Below are 27,494 nucleotides of genomic sequence, written 5' to 3' on the forward strand. Positions count from 1 at the left end.
TCATCACCTTTGATCTCTGCGGGTAGATCTGGGGAGGGGATGGACAGATTAAAAGGATGTGGGGCTTAACCATTAATTCCCTATTAAATCAGCTGTGGAATGAATTCCCAGTTCCCTCGAAAGCAGTTGTTTTTCAGTCATTAAGTCATGTCAAGCACTTTGTGACCCCATGGACTGCAGCATGCCAGGCTTCCCTGTCCTTCACTACCTCCCAGAGTTTGCTCAAACGCATGTCCATTGAGTCAGTGATGCCATCCAACTGTCTCATCCTCTGTTGCCTCCTTCCCCTCCTGCCCTCAATCTTTCCCAGCATCAGGGTCTTTTCCAGTGAGTTGGCTCATCACAACCAGATGATCAGAGGATTGGAGCTTTAGCTTCAGCATCAGTCCTTCCAGTGAATATTCAGGGTTGATTTCCTTTAGGATTGACTGGTTTGATCTCCTTGTTCTCAAGGGACTCTCAAGAATCTTCTCCAGCACCATAGTTCGAAAGCATCAATTCTTCAGTACTCAACCTTCTTTATGGACCAACTTTCTGTATAGTCCAGCTCTCACATCCATACATGACTACTGGAAAAGCCATAGCTTTGACTCTATGGACCTTAGCAGGCCAAGTGATTTTCTGCTTCTTAATACACTGTCTAGGTTTGTCATAGCTTTTCTTCCAAGGAGTAAGCATCTTTTAATTTTGTGGCTGCAGTCACCATCCACAGTGATTTTGGAGCCCAAGAAAATAAAATCTGCCACTGTTGCCACTTTTTCCCCCTATCTATTTGCCATGAAGTGATGGAACCAGATGCCATGATCTTAGTTTTCTGAATGTTGCGTTTTAAGCCAGCTGTTTTACTCACCCTCATCAAGAGGCTCTTTAGTTCCTGTTCACTTTCTGCCATTAGAGTGATATCATCTGCATATCCAAGGATGGATGTGCATTTGAGAAGTTGTTCTTTTGAAAGAAAATCAGGTAATCATATGTAATTAGGTACCAGGTGATAAGAGATCTTAGGAGATTTTTCCTTTCTCCTGTAGATGTTGTGTGTTCCCTCAGGAAGTGGTCAGTTTGCAGAGGAACCGGGCTGGGGCCACACTGCCTCTAGGGGGCACTGCAGCCCCCACAGGCGGGCACACTGCTTCCTCCAGCCTCCCCGGTCTTCGGGTGATTTTGTTAGCATTTTCTTGTGAGGCAAGGCTGAGCAACTTTCCACTTGTTTAAGGGCTTGGCATTTTCTGTGAATTGTTGATTATTTGCCCATTTGTCTTTCAGGAGGTCAGTCTTCTAAATTCACATATACTTTTTTTTTAAATAATAATGAGCCACTTTGGTTAAGAATTGTGAATATTTTTCCACGTGCCTGTTTTTCTTTAAGCCTCTTTGGCCATTCAGAGATTGGGTGTGTATATGTGGATATTTTTTATTCTTGTTTTTATTGCATCTAAGTTTTATGTTATTCTTCTTACTCCAGGGTTATTAACTTTTTAATTCAGATTTTTGCATTTCAGTCTGAGATGGATTTTTGCAGAGGCTGACCCCACTGTCTCTTTGCACCTTCTGTGCTTCAGGGGACTCTTGCCAACCTGCTTAAGTGTCACTCATTTGGATGATTTCTGGGCCTTCATTCTGTCACCCTGTATCCCATAATTTACGTTCTTACAGTTCTGTGGCAAAGCTTTACTATCTGGAAATGCTAGCCTGACATTAATTTCTTTTTTCAAAAGGCCATTCTCATTTTGTGTATTTTGTATTTCTCAAAAGTCCCACTTAGAGTAAGTTACAGTATAAAAAGTTTTAGGTTAACATAGCGTTGACGTATGATCATATTCGTTCGTTCCACCCAAGACCATAGATGCCTTCGGCTTAGATTTCCTTTTGTATTTCACTAGCGTGTTGAGGCTGCTTTGTAAATCACTCACGTTTCTTGCTACATTTATCTTCACCTGTTGTAGCCTTTGGTTGCACTTGTACGTGGAATCACCTCTCCCATTCTGCGTTCTAGCTGGCTGATGTTTGCACGTGTATGGGTGGTTTCTATGTTACTCATGCACAGATGCCCGGATGTGATTCTCTTGTTGGTAACAGCTTGTCGGTATTGCTGGTTTCCAGCTCTGTGTGAGCATCACTCACACACACAGCTCCTTCACCCTCTCTGCCTGTAGTGCCACCCCTCCCCTCCCCATCCTCCTTCTGCCAGGCTGTCTCACTGGGAGGCAGGGTAGGATTACTCAGGGACCTCCCTTCTCAGGGTTTCCATCTTTTTAAGTGGGTACCGCCTCCCCTCTTAGGGTTTTGAGAGGATATAGGAGCCAATCCACCCAAGGCCATTAGATCCAGACTGGCACACAGTATTCAGCGAACTAAGGCTTCCTTGTCCCGTTTCACACAGTGCCAGCTGCTGGCTTGATGTGGACTTACTTTATAGTGACTTATTGCTTTAGAAGTGTCTCTTGAACAGTTGATTTCTTCCATGTGGCCAAGGGTAATAGTGTACTTCCACCACAGTGACTGGCTTTCCTGGTGAAACCTGGCCTGGGGGGGAGTGTCACCCTCCATCAGGAAAAGCTCTTGGCAGCCAGTGTCGCCAGTGTGCTCCTCCGATGCCCTCCCCTGTCATTTTCCTTGTCCTCCGAGCAGGTGGGCTAGACGACACCCTGCACACCATCATTGACTACGCCTGTGACCAGAACATCCCCTTTGTGTTTGCTCTCAACCGCAAAGCTCTGGGGCGCAGCCTGAACAAGGCTGTTCCCGTCAGCGTGGTGGGCATCTTCAGCTACGACGGGGCCCAGGTGAGGCGGGGGTGCTGGCCTGTCTTGCTCTGGGAGGGAGTCAGGGGGGATGGTGGTTGTCTGCACTTCACTGGCAGAGTAGCCCTGAGCCCTAGGGGCCCCAGTCTTAAAAGCGGTAGCCTCGGTGGCCTGGTTTCCTTAAAAATCCAGAAGTGTGATTCCAGTTTTGCTCTGGGCTCACTGGTGTCACAGAGGAGCCTCAGGAAGGCCTGAGGGCAACACCCCTGGTACCTAGGCGGGCATCAACCCTCCTTTCCCTGCAGAGGGTACCTTCGCCAGTTTGCAGGCGACCTCACTTATACTCTGGTTTCTGCTCAAGGACCAGTTCCACAAGATGGTGGAGCTGACGATGGCGGCCCGGCAGGCCTATAGGACTATGCTGGAGAACGCGCGCCAGGAGCCGCTGGGTGAGCTCGGGCCCTGTGCCCCCGCCAGCCCGCCCAGTCAGGGCCCCAGCTGCCCTGCGGAGGACAGGCCCCTGGCCCCCGCTGGAACAGAGGAGCCACGCTACAGTGAGTGCTGGGGGAGTGGAGCTGGGGCCTGTCGTCCTCTAGGTCTTCATCGACGCTGATTGAACAGGGTGCCCGGGAGAGCGGCACGGCCACTGTGGCGAAACTAGCTGCAGAAGGCCGTATTAAGCCCGGCCCGTGTTTAAGGGGTGGTCTCAGATGCGGGAGGGGAGGGCTGGTGAGTGGGTATCTCAGACAGAGCTTCCTTGGGTCACATGGCGCCCTGAGGGCAGCTGAGAGGACAGCTGTACCCCTGGCGGGTGGTTGTCAAGGCCGGCATGCACCGACCTGCTTGATCCTGTTCGCGAGGGGGAGGTTGCTGTTGGGGAATTTTGCTCAAGTCCTTTCCAGGCCCCACTTAGGGAGCCAGTTTGCTGGGCAGGCTGTGTGCTGCCTGCTTTCCAAGAGACTTCCCTGACTATGGTGGCCCAGAGGCTAAACAATCCGCCTGCAATGCAGGAGACCCGGGTTTGATCTCCAGGTCGGGAAGATTCCCCTGGAGCAGGCAATGGCAACCAGCTCCAGTACTCTTGCCTGGAGAATCGCATGGACAGAGGAGCCTGGTGGGCTACAGTCCACGGGGTTGCAAAGAGTTGGGCATAGCTGAGCGACTTCACTTTCCCTGGCTGATCCTGCCTGTCTGTTAGTGGTGTGCTTTCTTGTTCCCAGTTCAAGTCTGGAGAAACCATGTGGAAGCGTACAGTCGGTGTGCCCTGGAGCTGGAGGAGTCGCTGGAGGCTTCAACCTCTCAGATGATGAACTTGAATTTGTAACAAGAGTTCGTTCCTGTGTGTTTGTGTATTTGAGGTGGGGGTGGGGGGTTGAAAGACTTTGGGGCCTTTTTCTTCTTCTGTTTTTCGTTGACTTACTCGCGTTGTGTATGGCTGTTCAACTGGGGAAGTAACCAGCAGTGTTTGTAGCTGTCCAAGAGCTGCGAGTCCTGCAGAGGGGCACTCGGTAGGCTGGCAGAGACCCTCACAAAGCCTTGGGATGCAGCCTCGGCTCTCTGAGCACAATATGAGTCTGGAAAATGCTGGACAAGGTGGTACTCAGAGTACTCTGCTGCTGTGGACAGCTGAGCCAAGTTAGTTTGTGGAAAGCAGCGGTGGGCTGAGGCGATGTGGCTCCGAAGGTGGGGTAGTTCCACCCCGTGTTCCCAGTCCCAGTGACCCGCACAGCCCTGCAGAAGCTGTGGGGGTGGGGTACGGGGAATACTTTTCTCAGGATATGGCTTTTTAGCCAGAAGATTTGGGGATGCTTGGAGGGTCTGCTAAAATGAGCCTCAGAGGGAAAATCAGTTCTCTAACCTGTGACCTTTTGACATGAATATTCCTTTTATTGTTTATTTTTCAAAGAAACATTTTGAAGTTCCTAAATCTCAGTTTTGATAATTTACAAATATTTTCTTTCTTTTGTAAATGAACATATTGTGAATGTGGTTTCTTAGAGGCCAGAAGGATAGAAGTTTACTTTCATATTTTCCTGTAAGTAAGAGGGCTTATTTATTTTGAATAAAGAGTGATTATTTAATTTCACTGGAGACTCTGGTCACCTTGGTCTAATCAGCGCTTCCTACATCCTGATCTGTATTTTGGGGGTACTCTTCTTTGAACTGAAGGGGGCCGAGCAGGAAGAGGTTTGCTGCTCTCATATCTCTTGGATCTCGAAGGTAGTGACTGTGAAGTCTCCAGCCCTTAGAGATCCTGTTGCGGGACCCACCTTGGTCCAGCCTGCTGGCGAGCTGGTCACATGAGAAATAGCAGGATCAGACTTTGACTGCTTTGCGTTTGTCAAGCAAGCAAGGTACCTGGTGGGATTTGCAAGTGCTGTTAGTTGAATTCAGTCATGGCAGATGTACTTTTGTGAGTGAGTGGCCTGTGGGAAGCAAAATAATGTGAAGTAACGAGTTGGAAGGGCGTTCCGCATGGCTCAGTGGTAAAGAATCCACTTGTAATGCAAGAGAAGCAGGAAACATGGAATCAGTCCCTGGGTTGGTAAGTCCCCAGGAGGAGGAAACGGCACCCTCTAGTAATCTTGTGTGAAAAATCCCACAGACAGAGGAGCCTGGTGGGCTACAGGCCCTGGGGTCAAAAAGAGTCGGACATGACTGAGTGATGGGAGCACAGCGCAGTGAGTTGGAAAGAGCCTGCTGTGGCCAGGCCTGGTGGCGAGGTGGAGGTTGTCTGTGTAAAGTACCAGTCTGTCTTTTCATCTGTTGTTCCCAATGAGTACCCTGCTCTCATACACTTGCTGAGCTGTTTCAATGAGGAACATGCAATCTGGTCCAGCAAGCTCTCCATCCAGTCACAGGTTTCTCCCTTAGGGCCACCAGAAGGAACAGCAGCAGGGAGGGTCCCCACCCCACTGTCCCCATCAACTGTGGTAGGTTTGAAAATAGATTATTTGAGAGTAAAGGTTCCATAATGAACTTACAGGCAGAAAGTTAACTTGTCAGCTGTATTCAGCAGTCTAGAACTATAAAACTGATAAATTTAAAAAAAAAAAAAAACCCACATTAAAAAGTCTTTGCTAGAGATGCAGGTTGTCTGTCTAGAGCCCCAAGGCCTCTGGGTCTGGTGGTCAGATTAGCTGAACGAAGTAGGTGGGTTTTAACATCACATTAAGCTGCTAAGAGGCTTTGCTTCTCGTGTGACTTAATGTTGGGTTGCCCTGGCAGCCAGGGCATGGTGTCACTTTCCTGGCAGAGGCCACTGCTGCAGGTGACACAGTGACCTACTCTATGCTGATGGCACCACGGGAAGCAGGCAGCCTTCCCGAGTACAGACACTCTTCATGGAGCAAACGTTTCAATGGAACTCTTTTATTTTTTTCCCACAGTTCAAAGAACCAGAACTCATCCTCATAACTACCTTTCCCACCAGAACCCTACATGCTGATATTACAATAACTGCAAGTGTCTGTTCCAATCCTAGCACCAAGGAGAAGGCCCTGCCCATAGAGCAGAGCAACCACCCGACAAGAGACCCACAGTGAGAGTGGATGGATGTTGTACCAAAAGTCTTGTCACAGTGCATCGTGGGTGATCTGTGATCCAGCTCGGCCTCTGTTGACAAGGTGGACCGGCAGCTCGGTGGTAACCAGGATGACTTTGACCCCAAAACCAGCCATCCTCAGAAGCCTTGTTTACAACGGATCCTGGAGGTGACTGGCTGGAAATGTGTGCTGCTCTTGAACAAAGACACCCAGCTTCAGAACAAGGGGTCTGGAAACAGGCTGTGGTCATGAGGCCGAGATGTCCATTTGCTAGGGTCATCAGAAGTACCACTTAATTTAACAGAGATTTTGGTTTTATGATAGATGAACATTCCACTAAAAGCAGTCATTCTGCAAACAGTGCCTATAAGGTTCCAGGCTGAGCAGCCTTGGCCACCACATTTATACACAGCAGTTTCCAGGCGCAGTGTGAGTAACTTGGGGACCCCATAGCACGTGGACAGAGTAGCCTTATTAGACCCGTACTGCCGTGAGCAGAGTGACTGGGACCCAGGAGATGCAGACCTGCTGGCTTTTCCATCAGACAGGCTCAACACCTGGGCCATGGCTGCGAGTGGACAGGTGCACACTTGAAGCTTTAGGAAGCAGGCAGTGACATTAGTGAATAATAACACAAAGTCTTCCATCCAAGTTAGCGCCTGAGTTTGGACCTCAGCACTCAAGGTTTAAGGCAAATTCTGGTCATCTGGAGCCTTGTTCTTCCTGCCTTGTCTCTCAGAGCTGAGTGTGAAGGGGGCTCCAGAGCAGTAAAACCAGCAGTCATGAGAGCTGAGCTCACACTGGGCTGTGTGAAGGACAACCCATTGCCTGACACGAAATTAACTCAGGCCTGTGGAGTGTAACAACAGTGCTTCTGGAAAAGGACCCATCATGCACACTGCTGTCTTAACCAGAGTTCTGTCTATAGCCTGTTAACCTCGCTTTCCTGCTCCTGCCAGACAGGCCATTCTGTCCCATCTAAGTACCTAATTAAAACAGACGTTCTGGCTACTGCGCAGGCCCCCTCAGGGCTCCGTGTTCTCTGCTGTGCAACCCGAAGAGCTGTGTCCAGTGGATAGGGAGCTCACTGCGCTGCGGCCTCTGGGGCTGCGTGGCAGGTGGCAGCATGGTCAGCCTGGTCAGCACGGCTTCCTGTGGCTAGAGTGCGTCCCGGTTACAGCTTTCCTGAAAGAACACCGTGGACTTCAGTTCTTGGTAGGATAGAAAAGCCTGGAACCTCCTTCCCATGTGCTCCCTGGGGTGGGGTCCAGGGTCCTGGACCTACTAAGCTCTGGACTAGGGGTCAGGGTGACCATGGGGGGCCTCTTGTTAGAAGCAGCTGGCCCACCTAACTTGGTTTCCTGTAAGAGCCCCCTCTCCCTCCGCCCAGGCTGGAGGGCGACAGGTAGAAGGGGTGTGGGTTTCAGAAAGCACAACTGCTTGGTGGGACAGGAGGAAGCACATGGGGCCCCCTCCCCAAAGGGACAGCTGCCCAGACCCCTGCCCGCCCTCGTGCCTGGCCGCGTACCCACGCCTTCCTCCAGCTCTGCATCATGCGGTCGTGCTCCCCAGCCACGGCCCTCCAGCTGGCGAGCTCTCTGGTCCACCTCTCCTGCTGGGTCGCCTCTGCAAGATAGAGGGGGCGCTCCAGATCTCAGCTTCCAGGCCTTCATGGCCCCTGCGCTGGGGCCCCCCCTCCAGCCACAGAGGCCGTGCTGCGAGCTGAATGGGCTTGTGAAAGTGAAGTTGCTCAGTCATGTCCGACTCTGCGACCCCATGGACTGTAGCCTACCAGGTTCCACCGTCCATGGGATTTTGCAGGCAAGAATACTGGAGTGGGTTGTCATTTCCTTCTCCAGGAGATCTCCCCGACCCAGGGGTTGAACCTGGGTCTCCAGCATTGTAGGCAGACGTTTTACTGTCTGAGCCACCAGGGATGTCTTGTTTACTCCTCAGGCCTTCACTTCCTGGCTGTGGGGGCTTCCCCAGTCGTGTCCCCTGCCTGCTGTTCCCAGCTCCCATGGCAGCTGCTCCCCAAGGCCACACTGGCGCTGTCCCTCACATCTCACTGGCACCTCTGGTGCCACCAGGAGAGGGGCTAACTCCCCACACCTCATGGGGCACTGCACTCATCCTGGCAGGCTGGGGCTGCTGCCACCTCCCTCGAGGGAGATTGGTTGCCAACATTCGGAAACCAGCTTGGTCACTAGGGCTGGCATCCTGTTACGTCACCTGTCACTCACTCCACACCTTGCATGTGTCTGATCACTTGACATGGATACAAGGTCACAATTTGTAAGGCACTTGTTTTCAGTTCTAAGTTATAGCCGACTCTTCACAACCCCATGACTTTCACGCCAGGCTTCTTGGTCCTCCACTATCTCCCAGAGTTTTTCAAATTCATGTCCATTGAGCCAGTGATGCTATGTAACCATCTCAACCTCTCACAAGATTACTCATTTTATCTTGACAGCAACAGCCAAGGGCATTTTACAGAAATGAATGGAAATTCTAGGTGGGAGAGAGTATCTGTCATTTCCTTTTCCCTGGTAATTCCCACTCAAAGGACAAAGGACCTTTTAAAAATATGCACATTTACATATAAACTCCATCTTGAAAATGGATGAAGAACAGGAGAGGAAGCTGAAAAGCTGGGAGTTGAGAAATAGAGGGACCAGTGGAAACAGCCTCAGTAGAACCAGCAGACGCAAGCTTGCAGGGTCCAAGGCCGGCAGCAGTGGGGAGGCAGTCGGGACCTTGGGAGCTGAGACAGGGCAGGCTCGCTTACGGAGCCCCCAGGCCCTAACCACTCTCCACAGCCAGGATGCTGCCCTCCGTCTGCTCCTGAAGACTGGTGGTCTTGGAGAGCTCAGGACCAGGGGCCTAGGCAGTACCTGCTCTGAAGGCAGACCAAATGTGACTAAATGATAAGGCCCCAGCCTCTTGCCAACCCCTGTCCTCACAGATAATCCAACCTGAGCCATGTGGACTTAGCTGGAGCCCCTCCATGTGACAGTGGAGGGGTGCAGGGCAGACCAACTCCCTAGTGCACGTTGGAACTGCCTGGAGAACTTGAGATGCCCCCGGGACTTGGGAGGGGCTCTGCATTTCTAAGGAGCTCCCAGGTAGACAGATGCTGCCCATCCAAAGGCCACACCTTGGGTAGATGACTATCAAGGGTCCCAAGACTTCGGAGGGAAACAGAACCATCAAAAAGGAACAGCTGAAAGGGAAAAGAACTGGAAAATCCTCTCAATAACCTTGGAAAGGGGCGAAGATACTACATCCATGAGACGAGAAGAGAATGCAGTCATGACAAAAAATGAAAACTCTTGAGTAGTGAAAGTGTGACGGGGACAAAAATTCACCAACAGGTGGGAAAGATAAAGTTGAGAAAAGCTAACAAGTAGAGGTGACAGGATAGAGAAGATGGACAGAGGGCCAGGCCAAGTAGCCCAGAATGTAGGAGAACAGTTTCATGGAGACAGGAAATGAGAAAAGTAAGTGCTGAATACTTCTGATAGTTGAAGGGCAGAGGCTACCATGTGTAAGGGGTCTAGCCAGGCACTGATTGATACAGTGCTCAGAAAGACGGTAGTCACATGGGGTCACAGGGAGACCCTCAGGAGCAGAAGACAGAGCCAGCATCACACTAGGGAATGATTTTCACATCAGAATTGTCCGCCCCGCTGGTAAGTGAAGATGGACAAAAGACAGGCTCTCAAAATGCTGTCTTCCCCAAGACACACTGAGTGTGCCAGAAGAAACACTTCAGAGAAAAATGGAGAAAGTCAAAGGAACACCAGAAACAGGTCATGAGACCCAATACCAGGGGAACGGAATCTCCAGCCTCAGCAGGAAGGGCTGGTTCCCAGGAGGCACATGGCTCCTGGTGCAGAGGGTCTGGGGAGCTGACAGTAGGGGGACCCAGTGTGTCTGTGCTAATCGGGGATTTAACTGCAGAGTCTGGGTGGCTGTAATGACAAGTATGAACCAAGCAAAACAACAACCAAGGAAAATGGGCTGGTTTAAAACCAGGAAAGGAGTATGTCAAGGCTGTGTTGTCACGTTGCTTATTTAACTTCTTTGCAGAATATCCTGAATGCTCAGTTGGTAAAGAATCGCCTGCAATGCAGGAGACCCCAGTTTGATTCCTAGGTTGGGAAGATCTGCTGGAGAAGGGGAAAAGCTACCCATTCCCCTATTCTGGCCTGAAGAATTCCATGGACTATATAGTCCATGGGGTCGCAGAGTTGGACAGGATTGAGTGACTTTCACTTTCATTTGGGATTCCCTGGTGGCTCAGACAGTAAAAGAGTCTGCCTGCAATGCAGGAGACCCGATTTTGATCCCTGGGTCAGGAAGATCCCCTGAAGAAGGAAGTGGCATCCCACTCCAGAATTCTTGCCTGGAAAATCCCATGAACAGAGGAGCCTGGGGGGCTACAGTCCATGGGGTCACAAAGAATCGGACACTTAGCAGAGTACATCACACGAAATGCTGGGCTGCGTGAATCACAAGCTGGAATCAAGATTGCCAGGAGAAATATCAGTTACCTCAGATATGCAGATGATACCACTCTAAGGGCAGAAAGAGAAGAGGAACTAAAGAGCTTCTTAAAGGTGAAAGAGGAGAGTGAAAAATCTGGCTTAAAACTCTATATTTAAAAAACTTAAGATGATGGTATCTGGTCCCATCATTTCTGGCAAATAGACGGGGAAAAAGCAGAAGCAGTGACAGGTTTTATTTTCTTGGGGTTCCAAAACCAATGGATGACGACTGCAGCCATGAAATTAAAAGACACTCCTTGGAAGAAAAGCTATGACAAATCTAGATCGCATATTATAAAGCAGAACCCTCCCTTGCTGACAAAGGTCTGTATAGTTAAAGCTATGGTTTTTCCAGTAGTCATATATGGATGTGAGAGTTGGACCATAAAGCTGAGCAAAGAATTGATGCTTTTGAACTGTGGTGCTGGAGAAGACTCATGAGAGTCTTTGGACAGCAAGGAGATCAAACCAGTTAATCCTAAAGGAAATCAGTCCTGAATACTCATTGGGAAGGACTGATGCTGAGGTTAAAGCTCCAAATCTTTTGCCACCTGATGAGAGGAGCTGAGTCATTGGAAAAGACCCTGATGCTGGAAAAGATTGAAGGCAAAAGGAGAAAGGGCAGCAGAGGGTGAGATGTTTTAGATCACTGACTCACTGGACATGAATCTGAGCAAACTTCAGAAATACTGAAGGAGCAGGGAGCCTAGCATGCTGTGGTCCATGGAGTCATAAAGAGTCAGATACGACTTAGCAACTGAACAAGAAAAACAATAAACCAAGAAAACAGGGACCGGCACCGTGGTTGGTTATGTGGGAAACAGAAGTACAGAAGGGGACGTCATTACAGAGTTGTTATCTGGCCATACAGAGTTGGCCGTCCTTATAATGTAAGTCTAACATTGGGAGGACGGGATTGGCAGCCAGCATGTGTGCATGTGTGCTTATGGGCCCAGGTGTGTGTGTGTGCAGGTGGGCACACACAGGCATGCAGTTGGGAGATACGACAGTGAAAAAGTAACTTTCTGTCTTCATGAAAGCTGATAGGTAATCCCCAGACTGAAATGTCCCCATGCAAGCCTGCTTGCTGCTCAAGGGACAAGGGTAAACAGTGAAGCTCACTTACCAAGCCTGGTCACGGTGACCCGCACCCTGGAGGTCTTGTTCCCGGCCCAGGAGAGCACAGAGCAGCGGTACTCGGCACTCTCCCGGAGGGCGTCTCGCAGCCAGCTGAGCACGAGGGCCCTGCCATCAGGCAGTGTATGGGTCTGTGTTGGCACACACACCTCCAGCTCGCGCCCATTCTTCTCCCAGAGGAAGTGAACATCCGCAGGGCCTGGGGATACACAGACTGTCTTCACCCCTGGGACCCCCACTAAGGGTCATGGGAACTATGATATGGGAGGCAGGGGGTGGGGGCTTCCCAGATGAGGGGTCTTGTCCCAGCTTGTCCCAAAGTGACAGGACAGCTTTCTCCTAAATCTCTGTCCTTTCCCTGGAGGTGGTTCCCCACTGTGGTCCCCAGGGAGTAAAGGGGCACAAACACTTCACCACCTCGTGCCCTGTAGCTCCCTGCTCCTTGACCTTGCTCGGGTGCCCTTGCACGGCCATCTCCCCAGGACACGCACGCGGTGCACCCCCGTGACGTGCCTGGCAGCTGTGCTCTGGAGAGGGTGTGCATTCCGCACAGAGGTTCTGGGCCTGGGAAACTCATGTGCCCACCTGGCCCTGCTGCCCCCCCCCTTTGGCCTAAAGCTCTGCCCCTGCAAGCCTGCTCCCTCTCCCTGGGGCATCGGGAGGTCAGAGCTGCCTGCCCCTTGGGGCCTGGCTGGGCCTCCACAACCAGAGGTGGGACTGTCACCAGGAGCTCCTAGGAGCACCGGGGTGCTGAGAAGGGCTGACAGCCTGTCTTACAGAATAAGGACTTGGAGGAAAATGGACTGTAGGCAGAGAAGGGCCCAGGCTGAAGCCCCCTTCCTGAAGCATGCCAGGGTTCCATGCACTATCACCCCCAGATCCCATGCTCGTTACAGAGAGGCCGGGGGGTGTGGGCCTTGGAGACCAGTGTGTGGAGAGCCTGGGGCAAAACTGGACTCTGGCCCCAAGGCTGGAATCAGCCTCACTCAGCATGGCACCTCCTGGATGGGGCCCCCTGTTCCTCTGTTCCAGGGTTTTAGGCTTCACCCTGGGCCCCAAGGGCTGTGCTGAGTCAGGCCCACCTCCTGTCCCTACTAAAGAACAAGCAAGCCAGGGCATCTCCCCAGCATCTGATAAGACACCGGCTTCCACTCTAACGTGGGCCAAAGGCAGGACAAGTTCCGACTGAAACACCCAGTCAGCATCTAGGCTCCTTCCCGGGGTGTGTGCAGACCCTGTGGCTGAGCTGAGCTGCGACAGCACAGGACAGTCCAGGCGTTAACGTAGCAGCAGCTGCTGTCTGCTCCAGGCACCTGAGGGGTTCAGAGCTGGGCAGGAGAGGGAGGCAGGCCCTGGGGGAAACCTACGCCCTCTGTTCCTGCTGCTCCCAGTAACAGAGCAGGGGGCCATGCTGAGGCCATTCCCCCCCACTGCCTGTGCCAGCCGAGCACCCCAACCATGCGGACCAGGGGGCCCTTCTGGCCTCCTTGCCCAGGGACCTAGCTCCCTGACAAATGCCTGCTATTCCATGTTGATTGTACCACCCTGGGCGGGCAGGCGGGCAGGTCAGAGTCTGACTTGGACCAGAGCAGCCCGGCCTGATCACAGTCCTGCCTGAGAATCAGCTTTCAAGAGCTCAATTCCATCTGAGATGCCCACCAACCTGGGAAGGACACAATAAAACATTTCACACAGGATGGTCAGGAGTACCAGGACTACATCTATCTGTGGCTGGAGTTCACCAAGCAGGAAAAACCAATGATAGAGCCGAAGGATTAAAAAAACTGCATGAAAACAACAGGCATCTGGGTGTGCTTGTGAGTGGGAGCGTGTGTGCACGCTGGCGGCTGGTGCAGGCAGTTGGCTGAGACGTTTCTTTGTCACATGCTGGGCTTTTTACAAGGGGAGAGAGAAAATTAAATTACCTTTGATGGACTCCTAGTGAGTCAGGTCCCCATGTGACCCCCTGGGGCCTATTCACCTTTGACCCACCACATTCAGGATCCTCAAAGCTGTGATTTGATTCTGCTCTTTATACTTCCCTGAAGTTTCAAATTCACTACAACAAGCAAATATTGCTTCTACAATAAAACAGAGTGCTATGTGGAAGAAAGACATGAGCCACAGGCTCTGGAGGGAGTTCTGAAAGGTGTTCAGAAGAGATTCACACGGCAGCTCCCTGCTGTACAGGTCCCATGCGGACCGTGGGGTCTGTTCACTTGTTTTCTGTGTGGGGTTGTTGGTGTTTTGTTCTATCACCACTGTATGTGTGCTCAATCGTGTCTGACCCTTTGCGACCCCGTGGACTGTAGCCTGCCAGGCTACTCTGTCCATGGGATTCTCCAGGCCAAGAATACTGGAGTGGGTTGCCGTGTCCTTCTCCAGGAGATCTTCCTGACCCAGGGGTCGAACCTGCGTCTCTTGTATTGGCAGGCGGCTTCTTACCCACTGAGCCAACCAGGAAACCATAATTTGGTACAATAGACATTTTTGTATACAGAACATTTTGTACCCTACCCGCAGATAACTCTATACTCTTATTTTCAGATATGCATACCTATACATATATGCAGACCCACACATACAGGTACACACACCTGTGTCTGTGACATCTGCTGGGTGCCTGCCTCCCTTTAACTGAAGGCACTTGGGGACACCATGCTTCGTTTAGTCATTCTGCTGCTGGTGGGCAACTTCGTGCAGTCTAACTCTAAAAGCTGATACTCACAAGCCATGACTGATCAAAAATGCAAAGACTTCTCAGAACAGACAGTGAGGTCAGTTCTCATCTCCTCGCCCTGCCCAGTGGTGACACGCACTGAGTCACCAGGACGGGGGCCCCAAACGTGGGTCACAGGAACCTCAGATAGGTTCTCCTGACCGACTCTGAGACAAAGAACCCAGGTGGCCTGAGCTGGGGACAATTTGTCACCCTGAACCATACAGGCCAGGACCTCTCAGGAGCCAAATTCTCCTTAGACCCACAGTCATTGGGGCACAAACAACATGAAAATCACTCCCACATGCACCTTTACATGAAGCACCGTTAAATGTTCTCTAAATGGGGATTTAACCGTGTCAAGTATTAAAAATGTTAAAGTACTTACGTTCCATTTATTCTTTTTAAAAAACTATCCAACTCATTCTGAATGCAGAAGAGATTAAAGAGAGAGGGAAAGGAAAAGTTAAAACCAGTCAGCAGGGCCAACACATGATGTCAGTGGGGACCTGGGCCAGCAAGCCAAACCCGCCTGCCCTGTCTCCCCGGGGCCTGCTACCCGGAAATTTGGGGTGCTGGGCCCATCCCTCATAGCTACCGTGGGCTGGGGCCGCCAGCAGTCTCGGGTCCCAGCCCCTACTTCAGGTCTGTGGGACTGTTGTCTCCACCCTGTCCAAGGAAACCGCTAGACACAGTTGACTGTGGGTATGTTTTAGTTGCTCAGTTGTGTCCAACTCTTTGCGACCCCATGGACTGTAACCCACCAGGCTCCTCCGTCCATGGGGTTTTCCCAGCAAAAATACTGGAGTGGGTTGCCATTTCCTTCTCCAGTATATTCCACTGTGTGGAAACCAGAACTCTTCTGAGCAACGGCCCCTTCTGGAGGGAAGCCGACCCACCCTAGAGGTGAAGGGCCTGAGAGCCCCTAGTTGGAGAGGGGTGTAAAATCACCGCAAGTCATCAGGCCATGTCCTGTGCAGCTCCAGGCATCCCCCTCCCTGTGCTCAACTCTGACTCTGGGGCCAGCTACCCCCCATATTCACACTGAGAACTGCAAGCTACTGGATGGTCAGGTGCCCCCGTAGGGGTGCTGTTCTGGTCTCTGAGCCCCCAGAGGCTCTGAGTATGCACCAAGGACGCTCACTCCGGATTCCCCTGAGTGGCTCAGAGTCCGCATGTGTGTGTGCGCTGTCACTCAGGCCTGTCTTCGGGACTCTTTGGGACGCTAGGGACTGTAGCCTGCCAGTCTCCTCTGTCTATGGGGATTCTCCAGGCAAGAATACTGGAGTGGGTGGCCATGCCCTCCTCCAGAGGATCTTCCTGACCCAGGGATCAAATCCATTGTCTCCTGCATTAGCAGGCGGATTCTTTACCACTGAGTCACCCGGGAAGCTCTCCAGAGTCCACGAGAATCCCATGGACAGAGAAGTCTGGTGGGCTACAGTCCATGGGGAGGCAAAGAGTCGGACACAACTGAGCGACTGAATGACAGCAAAACTTTGTGTATATACGTGCATGTGCGAGCACATGATTTGCACAGACATGCAAACGGACACATCACCAATCGCTGTGACCTGCACAAGCTTGCCTCGTTTGACTGTGCTTTGCTATATCACACTTTGCAGAGATTATGTTTTTTACAAATCAAAAATGTGAGGCAACCTTGCATTGAGCAAGTTGATTGGTGCCATTTTTTCCAACAGCATTTGCTCACTTTCTGTCTGTGTATCACACTTTGGTAATTCTCACTTCACTTTAAACTTTTTCATTATCATTAATATAATAATTGTATGGTGACTATGACTGGGGATCTTTGATGTAAGTGCCTCAGCTTGCTGAAGGCTCAGATGACCATTAGCATTTTAAAATTAAGGTACATAATGCTTATTCCATTCTTTTTTCTTTTAATTGCACTTTGCTTTATTGTGTGTGTGTGTGTGTGTGTGTTTTACTTTACAATATTGTATTGGTTTTGCCATAGACTATAGTATAGTGTAAATGTAACTTTTAAATGTACTGGAAAAGGAAAAAAATCCATGCAACTCACTTTATTACAATAGTTGCTTTATTGCAATGGGTCTGAATCTGAACTTGCCACACCTCTGAGATGTCCCATATCTTAATGTGTATTTACAGGCAAAATGAAATGTGCTCACACGCACACAGTGGCAGATCTCTTTGCTTATCTGTTCTAATTTTGCCACAAGAGCATGGATTTTTTCAGAAAAGCAGAACACGACTACATGCCTTCGTGATTTCTCCAGCTCAGAACCCCTTTTCTCCATTTATCGGTATTTTCCTAATTCCTAACTTTCAAACAGAAGACAGCCAGCAGGTAGGAGAACCACCCCCAAACCCAGAATTCATCTTCCCCATACTCAAGCCTCAAGGCCTTTGAATAGAAGCATGGCCACAAGGCACAGCTGTGCAGAGTGCTCTGCACCAAATAGAAACATACGCATACACGGGTGTCTGCATACATGTTCATGCAAGAACACAGACATACAGGCACACGTGTGCGCACAGAGATATGTCAGTACACAAAGCACACACACGTACCTATGTACACATACATATATCAACATACAGACACCCAAGCACACACACATTCCACCAGCATAATCTGGAGAGGCAGAGAAGACAGTGAGCGGAGAAGCCCCTCACAGCCCCTCAGCTGTAAGGCTGTGCCCACTGTGAGACGCTGACCTGGCCTTAGCTGGGCCAGCGCTCCAGCCACCGTGGGACGGTTTGGTAAGCCCAGCTCCGCAGTGACACTCAGGCCAAGGCCAGGTGGGAGCAGCCTGGATAGGGAGGTGCCCGCAGGTGGAGGCAGGAGCTGACACCTGTGCAGAGCCTGCACCAGCTGCTTGAGCTCCGATGCCTGCCACCACTTGGGGGAGGAGCTGTCCAGGGCTGCTGCCGTTTTAAACACCGTGCGCTTGAACACCCGCACTATACAGGGAACCAGCATGGGCTTGTGGGCTAGATTTAGGAGAAAAGGGCAACACCCGCCTAGATCTGGATGTATCATGGGAGGTACCCAACCTAGCCACCTGCAGCAGGAAAAGCCTAGGGACAGGGCCCAAGCACAGCCTCAGACAGAGGAGAGGCGCTCTCGTCCACTCCGCCCCTCACCAGCGGGTCGCCCTCGGGAAGGGGAGGTCCCCGAGTGGAGACAGAGCAAAACTGCTCCATCGAGGGGTGGGCCCTCACAGGCCATCTGTGGGGATCCCGAGGCCTGTGTCTGTCAGCAGGGAGCCTGGAGACACCAGTACCAAGTGTCCCCACCTTCCCACCACCGAGGATGTTCCCCAGCGTGGCTGTGGAGGATGCTGCCACCACAGGCCGGGCCAGGGAGGGCTGAAGCAGTTCCCCAGCGCCTGCCCGAGGAGTCAGGGCTGAGAGCAGCACCCAGGTGACCTGGGGGCCACACGGACCCATCCCTCGCAGGTCTGTTGGCAAACATTTCTTTCATGGATAACTTCCCTGTCTACCGCCTAGGGCCCACATAGAGCCCCCAGCGGCTACAAGTGCAGGGTCACAGAGGACATGGCTGCTTGAAGGCTCGTGAGCCAACCATAGGGAAGTGGGCAGCAGCTTAACACTTTCCACAGCTTGCTTAAATTCTCCAAACAGTGAAAAATAGAAAAAAAGAGATTTGCTTTTCCTCCTAAGTTTATTCTTGAGCAGGCCTGGAGTACACTGTGTGTTTTCTCTGTAGCTACTAATGAGTTAGAAGATGGCAGCGGGTAGACCTGGCCACCAAGCACTGCCCAGAGCCCCCACGGGACACACTCGGCATGGAGGCATGGCTGACGCCCCATCTCGGTGTTGTCCAGCACCCAGCCAACACTGCCTATGGCTGAGGGCACACTAGACTTGACACCTTTTCTGCGTTTAAACATCTCGAAGCAAACTGTTAAAACAATTCCCATTCTGGAGGCTCTAAAGTTCATTTTTTAAATCTCTAGATGGCACATCTATTAACCCCAAACTGTTAGCCAATACAGAAGTCACCTTATATACCAGTAACCGGCAAGCTGCAGCTCAAGTCTGTAAATAAATTTGGGTGCGTGGCCATGCCCACCCATTGGCAGCTTTCAGGTTACAAAAGAAGAGCCGAGTAGCTGCAACTGAAACCATGGCCTGCGAAGCCCGAGAGTTTGGCCCTTCACGGAAAACGCTGGTTGAGCCCTACTGTCCACAGGAACAGCTCCGGGGTCACAGTTAAGTACTGCTGGAGATTACCAGAGGGGTGCAGTAAGGAAGGCAGTGCTCCTGGAGGAAGTCCCCCCCATCCCCACCTGGACAGGTGCCCTGCTCACCTGTGGCCTGGCAGAAGAGATGGAAGGTCCCCAGGGCATGCACGTGCTGGGCCTGGTCGCTGAGGAAGGGCGGCAGCAAGGTGACCTGCAGGTGGCTGTCAGGCCCTGGGCCCGAGGCCGGCCAGGGGCTTCGGGGAGAGGAAGATGAGTCGGGGCCCAGACAGGACAGGGAAGAGGACCCCGGAGGAGGGAAGGGCAGAGGAGATGAGGCTGCGAGACAGAGGACAGAAAAGAGAGAGGGCTCTGAGGAGAAATCATCAGGAGTGCGCCGCATGCCAGGGAAGGAGAATGAAGCACAGGAGAGAGAAGGGGCCCAGGCCACGCGGGGAGGCGGCCGAGGAGCCGCAGAGAACCACGTGCCCGTACCAAGGGTATAAGCTTCTGTTTATTTGGTTACTTTCCAAATGTATACAATTCAAAGTAGAAAAATAAAAACAAAGTAAATCTTATAAAACACAAATGTTTACACCAGAACGGTCAAATCCTATCATGCTGGAAGATGACATCGGCCACACAGGCACACACGCTCAGAGTTTATTGCTCTTTGCCACGGAAAGAAAGCCTCCTCTTGTGGGCGTCTGGAAAGCAGGAGGTGGAGTGTGACGTCGGTAATGGGAGGACTGTGCGGCCCACTTGCACCTTGACAGATGGCGCCAGGCTTGGCAGGTCTGCGGCAGCAGCATGTAGGGGCTGGGGGGCTGTGGTCACTGGCCTGGCTGCCCCCCTGGCCACCCAGCTCTTTTCCAGTTGTAGACAGCTCAGTTAGGCCAAACAGAGAGTCTGGGCAGGCAGAGAGCATGAGATGGAAGCAAAATGGAAAAGGAGACATCCTGGAGAACATTCTGCCTGAACAAGAGGTTTCTCCCAGTGGCCATGGGCATTAGATTGTAACACGCTTGTCCCCTCAGCTCTGGGCTAGCCCAGCTCCATCCATAGCACCCTGAGGCCCGTCCCTCCCTCCAAACTCTGCCCAGTGTCGTGGAATGGTCCCCCATAGCCTTCTCCTTGAAAGAGTTAAGACAAGAGTAAAAAGGTACAGAAAGAAAAATCTCTAAAAACGATGCTTCCCTCAAGAAACAAAATTTTAAGAGTAATTAAAAAAAGGAGTGTGATCAAGAGATGATTTTGTCTACATTTCTAAAAGCGGAAAAGAATGCATTTAGCAAAAGTAAGTTTATCCCTGAGAATCGTAAGCGACAACATAAGCCATACCTTTATCCTAATATACAACAAAATTCAGAAGATGTACATCTTCCAAATATTAAAACATCTGCTTTAGTAATTAAAAAAATAAAATGACCCAACACGCCAACATAATTAAAGCAAAATCCTAAAAAGTAATGACGTGGAAGGAAAGGTCCGTGCCAACCTGGACAACAGGTGATAAGTTACCAATCTGATAAACTGAAATGTCATTTCCAATCTGGAATTAAATTATCTTTCAGCGGCTGCTACGAGGAGGGGACGTTCAGGGCCCTTCTTCTCAGACCAGTGGCAGTCTGGCCATCTTTCCGCCGCAGAGCGGCCATGGGTGAGCCTGCGGGCAACGACTCCACAAACACGCCACCGACCAGGGAGGCCAGACTCGATGCTCGCTGTTTTCCAAAAGGACAAAGAGAAACCAAGTCACAAGCGCGACCCAAGAGAAAAGACACAGAAGGCTGAGATTTGCTGACAACGGCTACCTACGCAGCACTGGACGGGGCACTGAACTGGCAACACAAAGGCCCTGCGGGCGGCCGGAGCCTCAGTCCCCGTCTGCATCCGAGTCGGCGAACTTCAGCTCACACTTGACGTCGAACGGCCGGTCCCTGACCGGGAGCTCGTCGATCTTCTGCGAGTCCTCCCGGTCAGTGGGCAGCCGGCTGGCCATCGTGTCCTGCTCTGTCTCGTAGCCGGTGTCCAGGGCTGGCTTCGGCTGTCCCCCATTCTGCTGGGAGAAGCTGCCCTGCTCCACCAGCGTCTCCTTCACACTCTGCTCAAAGTCTGAGAAGTCCGACGTGGGCTTCTTCTTCCCGAGGAGCATGGCCGAGCGGAATTTCAAGCACTGTCCGGGCAGGTAGCCCTTATAGCAGTTGTAGGAGACGAGGCAGAGGAAGAGGGCGAAGAAGAAGAGGAAGAGAAACATGAGGAGGCGGTTGTCACTGGACTTGAGATACAATGTCTTCTCCGAGTGGACTTGCGGGACTGTGTTGATGACGATCTTTGGTTCGCAGGATGTACTGGTGGGTGCCACGGGGCTGGACGGTGGGGGGACAGCACCCGGTGTGGTGAGCCGCACGGCTGGGGTCTGGGGAAATGAGACTGGGGTGGGCCCCACTGACACTCTGGGGGTGATCCGACTGCCTTCTGTCCGTGCGGCCGGCGAGGTAGAGGCCACTGTGGTTCGTGGGACCGTCTTGACCTCCAGAACATGCTTGGCCACCACCTGCGAGATCGTCTTGTTCTTGACCCTCTCCTCTGACAGGCACTGATACATCCCGCTGTCTCCTTCCGACAGGTTGAAGATGAGCAGGTTCTTTCTGCCTACCAAGCTGTACTTGGGGCTTTCGGCCTTGAGCACGCCGTTCTGGAACTTCCATACCACCCGGGCCAGGTTGGACTTTTGGGAACATTTGAGTTCTGCTGTGCCGCCATGCTTGAAAAAATGCTGCAGGTAACTTTCTTTAATTTTATCTGGAACATTAAAATAAATGTGCACAGCATCAACAACCCCGCTCAATACTTCTCTCAAAAATAGGTCAGCATGTACAAGAGGACACAAGAATTTCATCCAGTGGAGCAACATGGAATCTTCCAGAACAGCTAAGGAGATAAAGACATGCGTGACCAGAAAACAAAGATGAGCTCCCAGTGGCAGCCCCGGGGGATGGGGAGAACTCCCAGGCCAGGGAGGCTGCAGAGCAGCCAGCTGTGCCTTCTGGTGGCGGCGCCAGGTCAAACGTATCCAACTTCTGCTAGCAGCTCGGTGGGCCTTGCCCCCTCCTCCTAAACCTGTCTTAACTGGTGACATCGGTCAGATTAGGAATGGGAGCCCAGGGCACACCTGCCTTCAGCTGGGACATGCCTGACCTCCTGGCAGGGGTGGGATGACCTAAGGGGAATGGGAACTAATCTCTCCTGAGCACCTCCCTCCAGCTCACAAGTGGTGTGTATACGTGTGTGCTCAGTTGCTCAGTTGTGCCCAACTCCTCTGCCAGGCTCCTCTGTCCATGGGATTCTCAGGCAAGAATATTGGAGTGGGTTGCCATGCCCTCCTCCAGAGGATCTTCCCAACTCGGGGATCAAACCCATGTCTCCTGCATCTCCTGCATTGCGGGTGGATTCTTTATCCACTGAGCCACCTGGGAAGCCCCACAAGAGGTGTAGCCCCAAGCTAAGCGGCAGAGAGAGGCGTATCAAGAGTGGACGTCACTGTTTGGGGTGAGAGTGCCTTCCAGTAAACACACTCTGCATGGCTTCGGCATCCTGTTTTGCGATATAAGGGACAGAGAAACATCATGGGGGTCTGCCACGAGATACTCGACCTCTGTTCCGAGTAGAGAAAGAAAAACGAAACGCGCGAAATGCTACAACAGCGAAGCGTCATGAAATGGTTAAGAGACCCAGCCACCCCTAAAGGGGAGGTGGTGGGGACGGGCAACTTACCAGGGCAAGTGGATGCGTCCCCATTCATTTCCTGAATCAGTCCCCTGCAAGACAATGGGGCACGGGTTACAGGGTGCACACGCGTCATGCCGTGGGGCTGGGCAGGGCGCCAGGATGCCACGCACGGTACCTGCTGGGGCCGTCAGTCTGGTGCAGGGCGACACAGGCGGCCACGGCCGGGCTCCAGGCGCAGTAGGGGTCCCGGGCGAGCACGCAGTCCTCGCAGGTGCTGTGCTTCCCGCAGAAGGCCACAGGAGCCTGCACCACGCCTGAGTTGGAACCGGCATAGACAAACTTCCTGCCCTGTGGGTGTGAAACAGATGAGAGCAGTGGGCATGGGTGGGGGCAGCCTTCAAGGGCCAGGTGCTTCTCTAGCTCACAGGGAATGGTGACAAGGCAGCTCCCCAAGCTTCTGGAGAAGGAAGTGGTACAAGGCCACATTACATCCTGGACAGATCTGCATAGCAGCTTTGTGACATCATGGGCAGTGTGTGGTTTTGCGGGCTGGGGGGAGCCCACAGACTAACTCAGAGTACACTGGGCCTTGGTCCAAACCCCTCCTTCCCCTTCCGAGCGCCCACCCTCATCTTACTTGCCAGCATGCTTCTCTGCACCTCCTCTGCCAGCTCCATGTGCAGCAAGATGCGCTAGCCTGACACTTCCGGCCACCCTCCCAGCCTCACTAGGCCAGAGGCCACAGCCTCCAAAGCTCATCTCATGTTCCGACATGTGAACCCCGGTACAGAGACGACACATGTCAGTGTGTAAATCCAGTGAGGCCGAAGTGAACGTCGGAGGAGAACAGAGTTTTAATAAACAGAGTAAGACAAGAGAGGAGGCCGTCACTGCTCTCGCATCTACATTTACTAGAAATGAACACAGCTAGGGAATGGAGAGCCATGCTCAGAGTGTCTGTGTTAGTTGCTCTGTCGTGTCTGACTCTTTTGTGACCCATGGGCTGTAGCTCTCCAGGCTCCTCTGTCAATGGGATTCTCCAGGCAAGAATACTGGAGTGGGTAGCCATTCCCTTCTCCAGGAGGTCTTCCCGACCCAGGGATTGAACCTGGGTCTCCTGCAGTGCAGGCAGATTCTTTACCATCTGAGCCAGGGAGAGCAGCAGAGAGCACAGCAGGCTCCTCCGTGCTCCGCAGCACTGGGCCTGGGACATCTCCTTCTCAGGCTGATGGCCCCAGAGCCTGCAGCACAGAAGGAAAACCGGGCGCAGAGGCCATTGGGCCAGGCTGATTTTTCTCACTGAGCTCAACTACAACAAAGGCTGCCCTTCGGCATCGACCTGAAGCCCACCAGGAGACTCAGGGCTGACGATTCAGAAGCTCAGCGTTTTCTCTCTCCTTTGCTGGTGAGTCACTCTCACCTTGACATTCTAGAAAGGCCTTTGTTTAATGTCAAAAGATTGCCAAGTTTACACGACGCTTTGTATTTGAAACTCAGATGAGACACAGCCTCTGTCCTCGCAAACACGTTTTCAAGTAACCTGTCTGGCTGGAGTGCAAAGTCCCTGTGTGACCCCAGATCCCCTGGCCTGTGATACCTCGAAGGCCCAGGGGTAACAGACCCACTGTGTGTGAGCACAGTTGAGAGAGGGCAGTGCCCTTGCGACGGCGTCACACCATGAAGACAAGTGACAGAGAGCCAGGCCCAGTGCTGGCCTGTCCACATAGGCAGAGACCTGGGCACTGAGGCCAGGAGCACCCTGTATTCATAAGAAGGAAGCAGGACGACATCTCAGATCACAGTTGGGATCATATGACTCTGAGGAGAGGAAAAGTTTCCTGGGATGACTGGCTCAGTGGGCAACTTCAGCAGGAACCTATAGAAGGGCCCTGGCGAGGGTGAAGACACTCATGCAAAGTGGGGCAGGTGGCCTGGGTTGGGGAGGGCGGCAGCCTCCCCTAGGGAATGTCCCAGGCTGGCTCCATCCCTCCGCCCTACAGCCCACTCAGCCTTGCTCCCCAACAGGGCAGGGCTGAGCCCCCATGACTGCGCCTGTCCCATCCCAGTGAATGTGGAACAGTAAAGTGGCCTGAGACCTCATGGCAGTGACTGCAGCAGGCAAGGCCCCTGGATGGACACCAAAGTCAGTGGGCAAGAGGGAACTGGGTGTCTGTTTAGCCTCAGCATTAGGCGCTCAGTCATGTCTGATTCTTTGCGACCCCATGGACTGTAGCCCACCAGGCTCCTTTGTTCATGGAATCCTCCAGGCAAGGATACTGCCATTCCCTTCTTCAGGGGATCTTCCTGACCTAGGGATCAAACCCAGGTCTCCTGCATTGAGGGCGGATTCTTTACCATCTGAGCCACCAGGGAAGCCCACAGTTGCCCACAAATAAGCGTCAGCCACTGCAGGGGCTGAATGTGGCCCCCAAACTCTTCAACCCCTCCCCCCAGGAGCCGGGGCTTGGCTCAGCCCTCTGTGGTGGGTCGCTCCCACTGACAGAGTGTGGGGATAACACGGTAGTCCAGTGGCTAAGAGTACATACTCCCAATGCTCCTGAGTTTCAGCCTTGGTCAGGGAACTATATCCTGCATGCTGCAATGAAGATCCCACAAGCTAAAAGTAAAACTGGACGCAGCCAAAAAAAAAAAAAACAACAAAAATCAAGAGGTCACACTGACTCCACCTTCCTGAGACAGAGTCATCTCCCCAAAATGCTCAACCCCAATCCAAACACAAGAAACACCAGGTATGCCCAAAATGGAGGAGCATTCCATGAAACGCTGACCAGTGCTCTCTAAAAGTGTGAAGGTCACCAAGACGAGGGCAGATGGGGAGCCATCCAGACCGGGGGCACTGAGGAAAGGTGCCAAGGCCACGTGTGGCCCTGGAGTCAGAAAGCAGGTCGTGGGAACATGAGGATCGGGAGTGTGGAGGTGAGTTAGGGTGCTGCTGCCACCAGACCTGCTCAGGTTCGACAGGAGCGCTGAGGCAGGGCTGCAGGACTGCTCCACCTCAGCTCTTGCGAGAAAGAAAACAAGCCAGCCGGGGACCACCGGCTCCTGCGAGCTGTGCTGAGTATGCACATGCTCAGGCCCCCACCCTCCGGGGGACTGTGCCCTCAGCTGCAGCACTGGGCTCTCATCTCTGCGTCCACGGGTGGGTGGTTGTGGGTGGATGTGGCCAGAGCTGGAGGGACTCCCGCCTTTGCTGCACAGGTGGCATCTCACCATTACAGAATGTCCCCAGAAAAGCCACACTTAGCCTGGCCCCTGGCCCCAGGGCACGCCTGCCACATACGCACCAGAGATGAGACCAGGCCTGTTCATGCAGCAGGGGAGAGACAACCCCAGTGTCTACCAGGGGGTGAACAAAGCAGATGTGGGGTATGCGCAGGATGGAATGCTACTCAGCCCCAGACAGGAAGGAGATCCTGTCAGCTGCTACAACATGGATGAAACTTTAGGACATGATGCTAAGGGAAACAGGCCCACCTCAAAAGGACAAATGTTGTTGGATTCCACTGACACGAGGTTCTTCTTAGAGTAGTCAAAGACACAGAGGTGGAATGCAGGGGGGTGGGTGCTAGGGGCTGGGGGAATGGGAGGAAGGGGACTTAGTGGTTAATGGGTATGGGACTTTAGTGTTGGAAGACAAGAAGTTCTGGGGATGGATGGGGAGGAGGGTTTCATAATGTGAATGTATTTAATGCTTCTCAGGTGTAATTTATGAAGCGCATTTACCACAATGCACTTGTCATGAGAGGACAGGAGGGAGTGACAAGGAACTCCTCCCCCGGTGGAGGCTGTGTGCCGGGCCATCCTGCGCTCCCCCGGCCCTGCGGTGCCTGCTCATTAGCTTTCTGCAATGAGGACCCAGGAGAGCCTGCCGGTGGGGAGTGGGGAGGGAGGAACTGGTGTCTTTTCACCCCAAACAGCCGCTTCCTGCTGCCACGGCAGCATAGCCAGCATTCCAAAGCCACCCTGAGCCCACCAGCCCAGGAGGTGTGGGACTCCATGATTACACGATGCATTTTCATCTGTTCTAGGCAAATGAGCCAGGCCCCAGCGCAGTGAGGGCTCCTGTGGGGAAAGGCAATTGCCTCCCTGGGGTGCCAGGCTCCCTCCCTGGCCACTTGACCATTCCTGACCGCAGGGAGTGAGCAAAGGACTGACCTGTGAGACGTTCCCGTGGGCGATCCTGCCCCCATCCTTCCTGTGGGATCAGTGACCTTGAAGACCTGGGTCAGGATGGCAGGGCCAGCTGGGTCCAGGAATGATGTCTCGTGGAGCAGAGCTGCCCTGTTCTCAACACATGTCCACACTGGGGGCCTGGCCTTGGTTCTGATGAGTATTTGAGCATTTGGAGGCTTTAAGCATGCTTGGCTGAAGCACCTGAACCACATGGCAGAGCCCAGAAGGGCCCCTGGGTTTCCTTATTTCAAAACACTGTACAGGATGGCTTGGTAAAGGGTGGCCAAAAGCACCAGCTTGAGAGGCTCAGATCTAAGTCTGCGAGCCTAACTCCACCAGGCTATTCCGTCTTCCTTCCCTTTTAGAATTGGAGGGAGAGGACACACACTGCGGGGGCCGAGAGGGGAGGGGACTGTGCAACAGGAGACTGAAAACCAGACGCAGCTCCTCAAGCCCATGATGAAGGGGAGAGGATGAAAGCCCACGTGCAGCATTTGCAAGGCAAGCCTGACCAAGACATCGCCTTCTACTCTTTCTCACCTGTCTATCAGGGGCCCAATCCTGCTGCCCACAGCTCCGGGGCTGAGGAAGGACTGAGCTTGGGCCCTACAAGCCACGTGTAGCTCCCACCAGGACCTAGGGCAGGGAGGATGTTCTGGGAGGCCAGAGGAACAACCTCT

General features: G+C 52.6%; 2 protein-coding genes across 16 annotated transcripts in view; one reads left to right on the plus strand and one right to left on the minus strand.

Annotated features, from left to right (window-relative positions):
• SECISBP2 (SECIS binding protein 2) overlaps window positions 1–4,827 on the plus strand; it is a 37,747-nt gene extending 32,920 nt beyond the window's left edge. For all 9 annotated transcript variants that reach the window (XM_042242968.2, XM_042242969.2, XM_042242970.2 and 6 more), the window contains 3 exons: window positions 2,629–2,783; window positions 3,103–3,295; window positions 3,962–4,827. In XM_042242968.2, the coding sequence (XP_042098902.1) occupies window positions 2,629–2,783; window positions 3,103–3,295; window positions 3,962–4,065 (452 nt within the window). In that variant the 3' untranslated portion in view covers window positions 4,066–4,827. The remainder of the gene's footprint in view (window positions 1–2,628; window positions 2,784–3,102; window positions 3,296–3,961) is intronic.
• Window positions 4,828–6,097: 1,270 nt separating this feature from the next.
• Window positions 6,098–27,494, minus strand: part of SEMA4D (semaphorin 4D) — a 125,725-nt gene continuing 104,328 nt past the window's right edge. For 6 of the 7 annotated variants that reach the window (XM_027964183.2, XM_042242966.1, XM_060409034.1 and 3 more), the window contains 3 exons: window positions 22,796–22,968; window positions 22,666–22,709; window positions 19,385–21,693 (listed from right to left, as the gene is read on the minus strand). In XM_027964183.2, the coding sequence (XP_027819984.1) occupies window positions 20,765–21,693; window positions 22,666–22,709; window positions 22,796–22,968 (1,146 nt within the window). In that variant the 3' untranslated portion in view covers window positions 19,385–20,764. Of the gene's footprint in view, window positions 7,472–7,814; window positions 7,913–11,962; window positions 12,173–19,017; window positions 19,228–19,384; window positions 21,694–22,665; window positions 22,710–22,795; window positions 22,969–27,494 lie in introns of those variants that run through there. The other variant, XM_004004061.5, reaches the window with a different exon arrangement.

Source organism: Ovis aries, chromosome 2 (assembly GCF_016772045.2).
Source record: "Ovis aries strain OAR_USU_Benz2616 breed Rambouillet chromosome 2, ARS-UI_Ramb_v3.0, whole genome shotgun sequence".
NCBI classification, from domain to species: domain Eukaryota; kingdom Metazoa; phylum Chordata; class Mammalia; order Artiodactyla; family Bovidae; genus Ovis; species Ovis aries.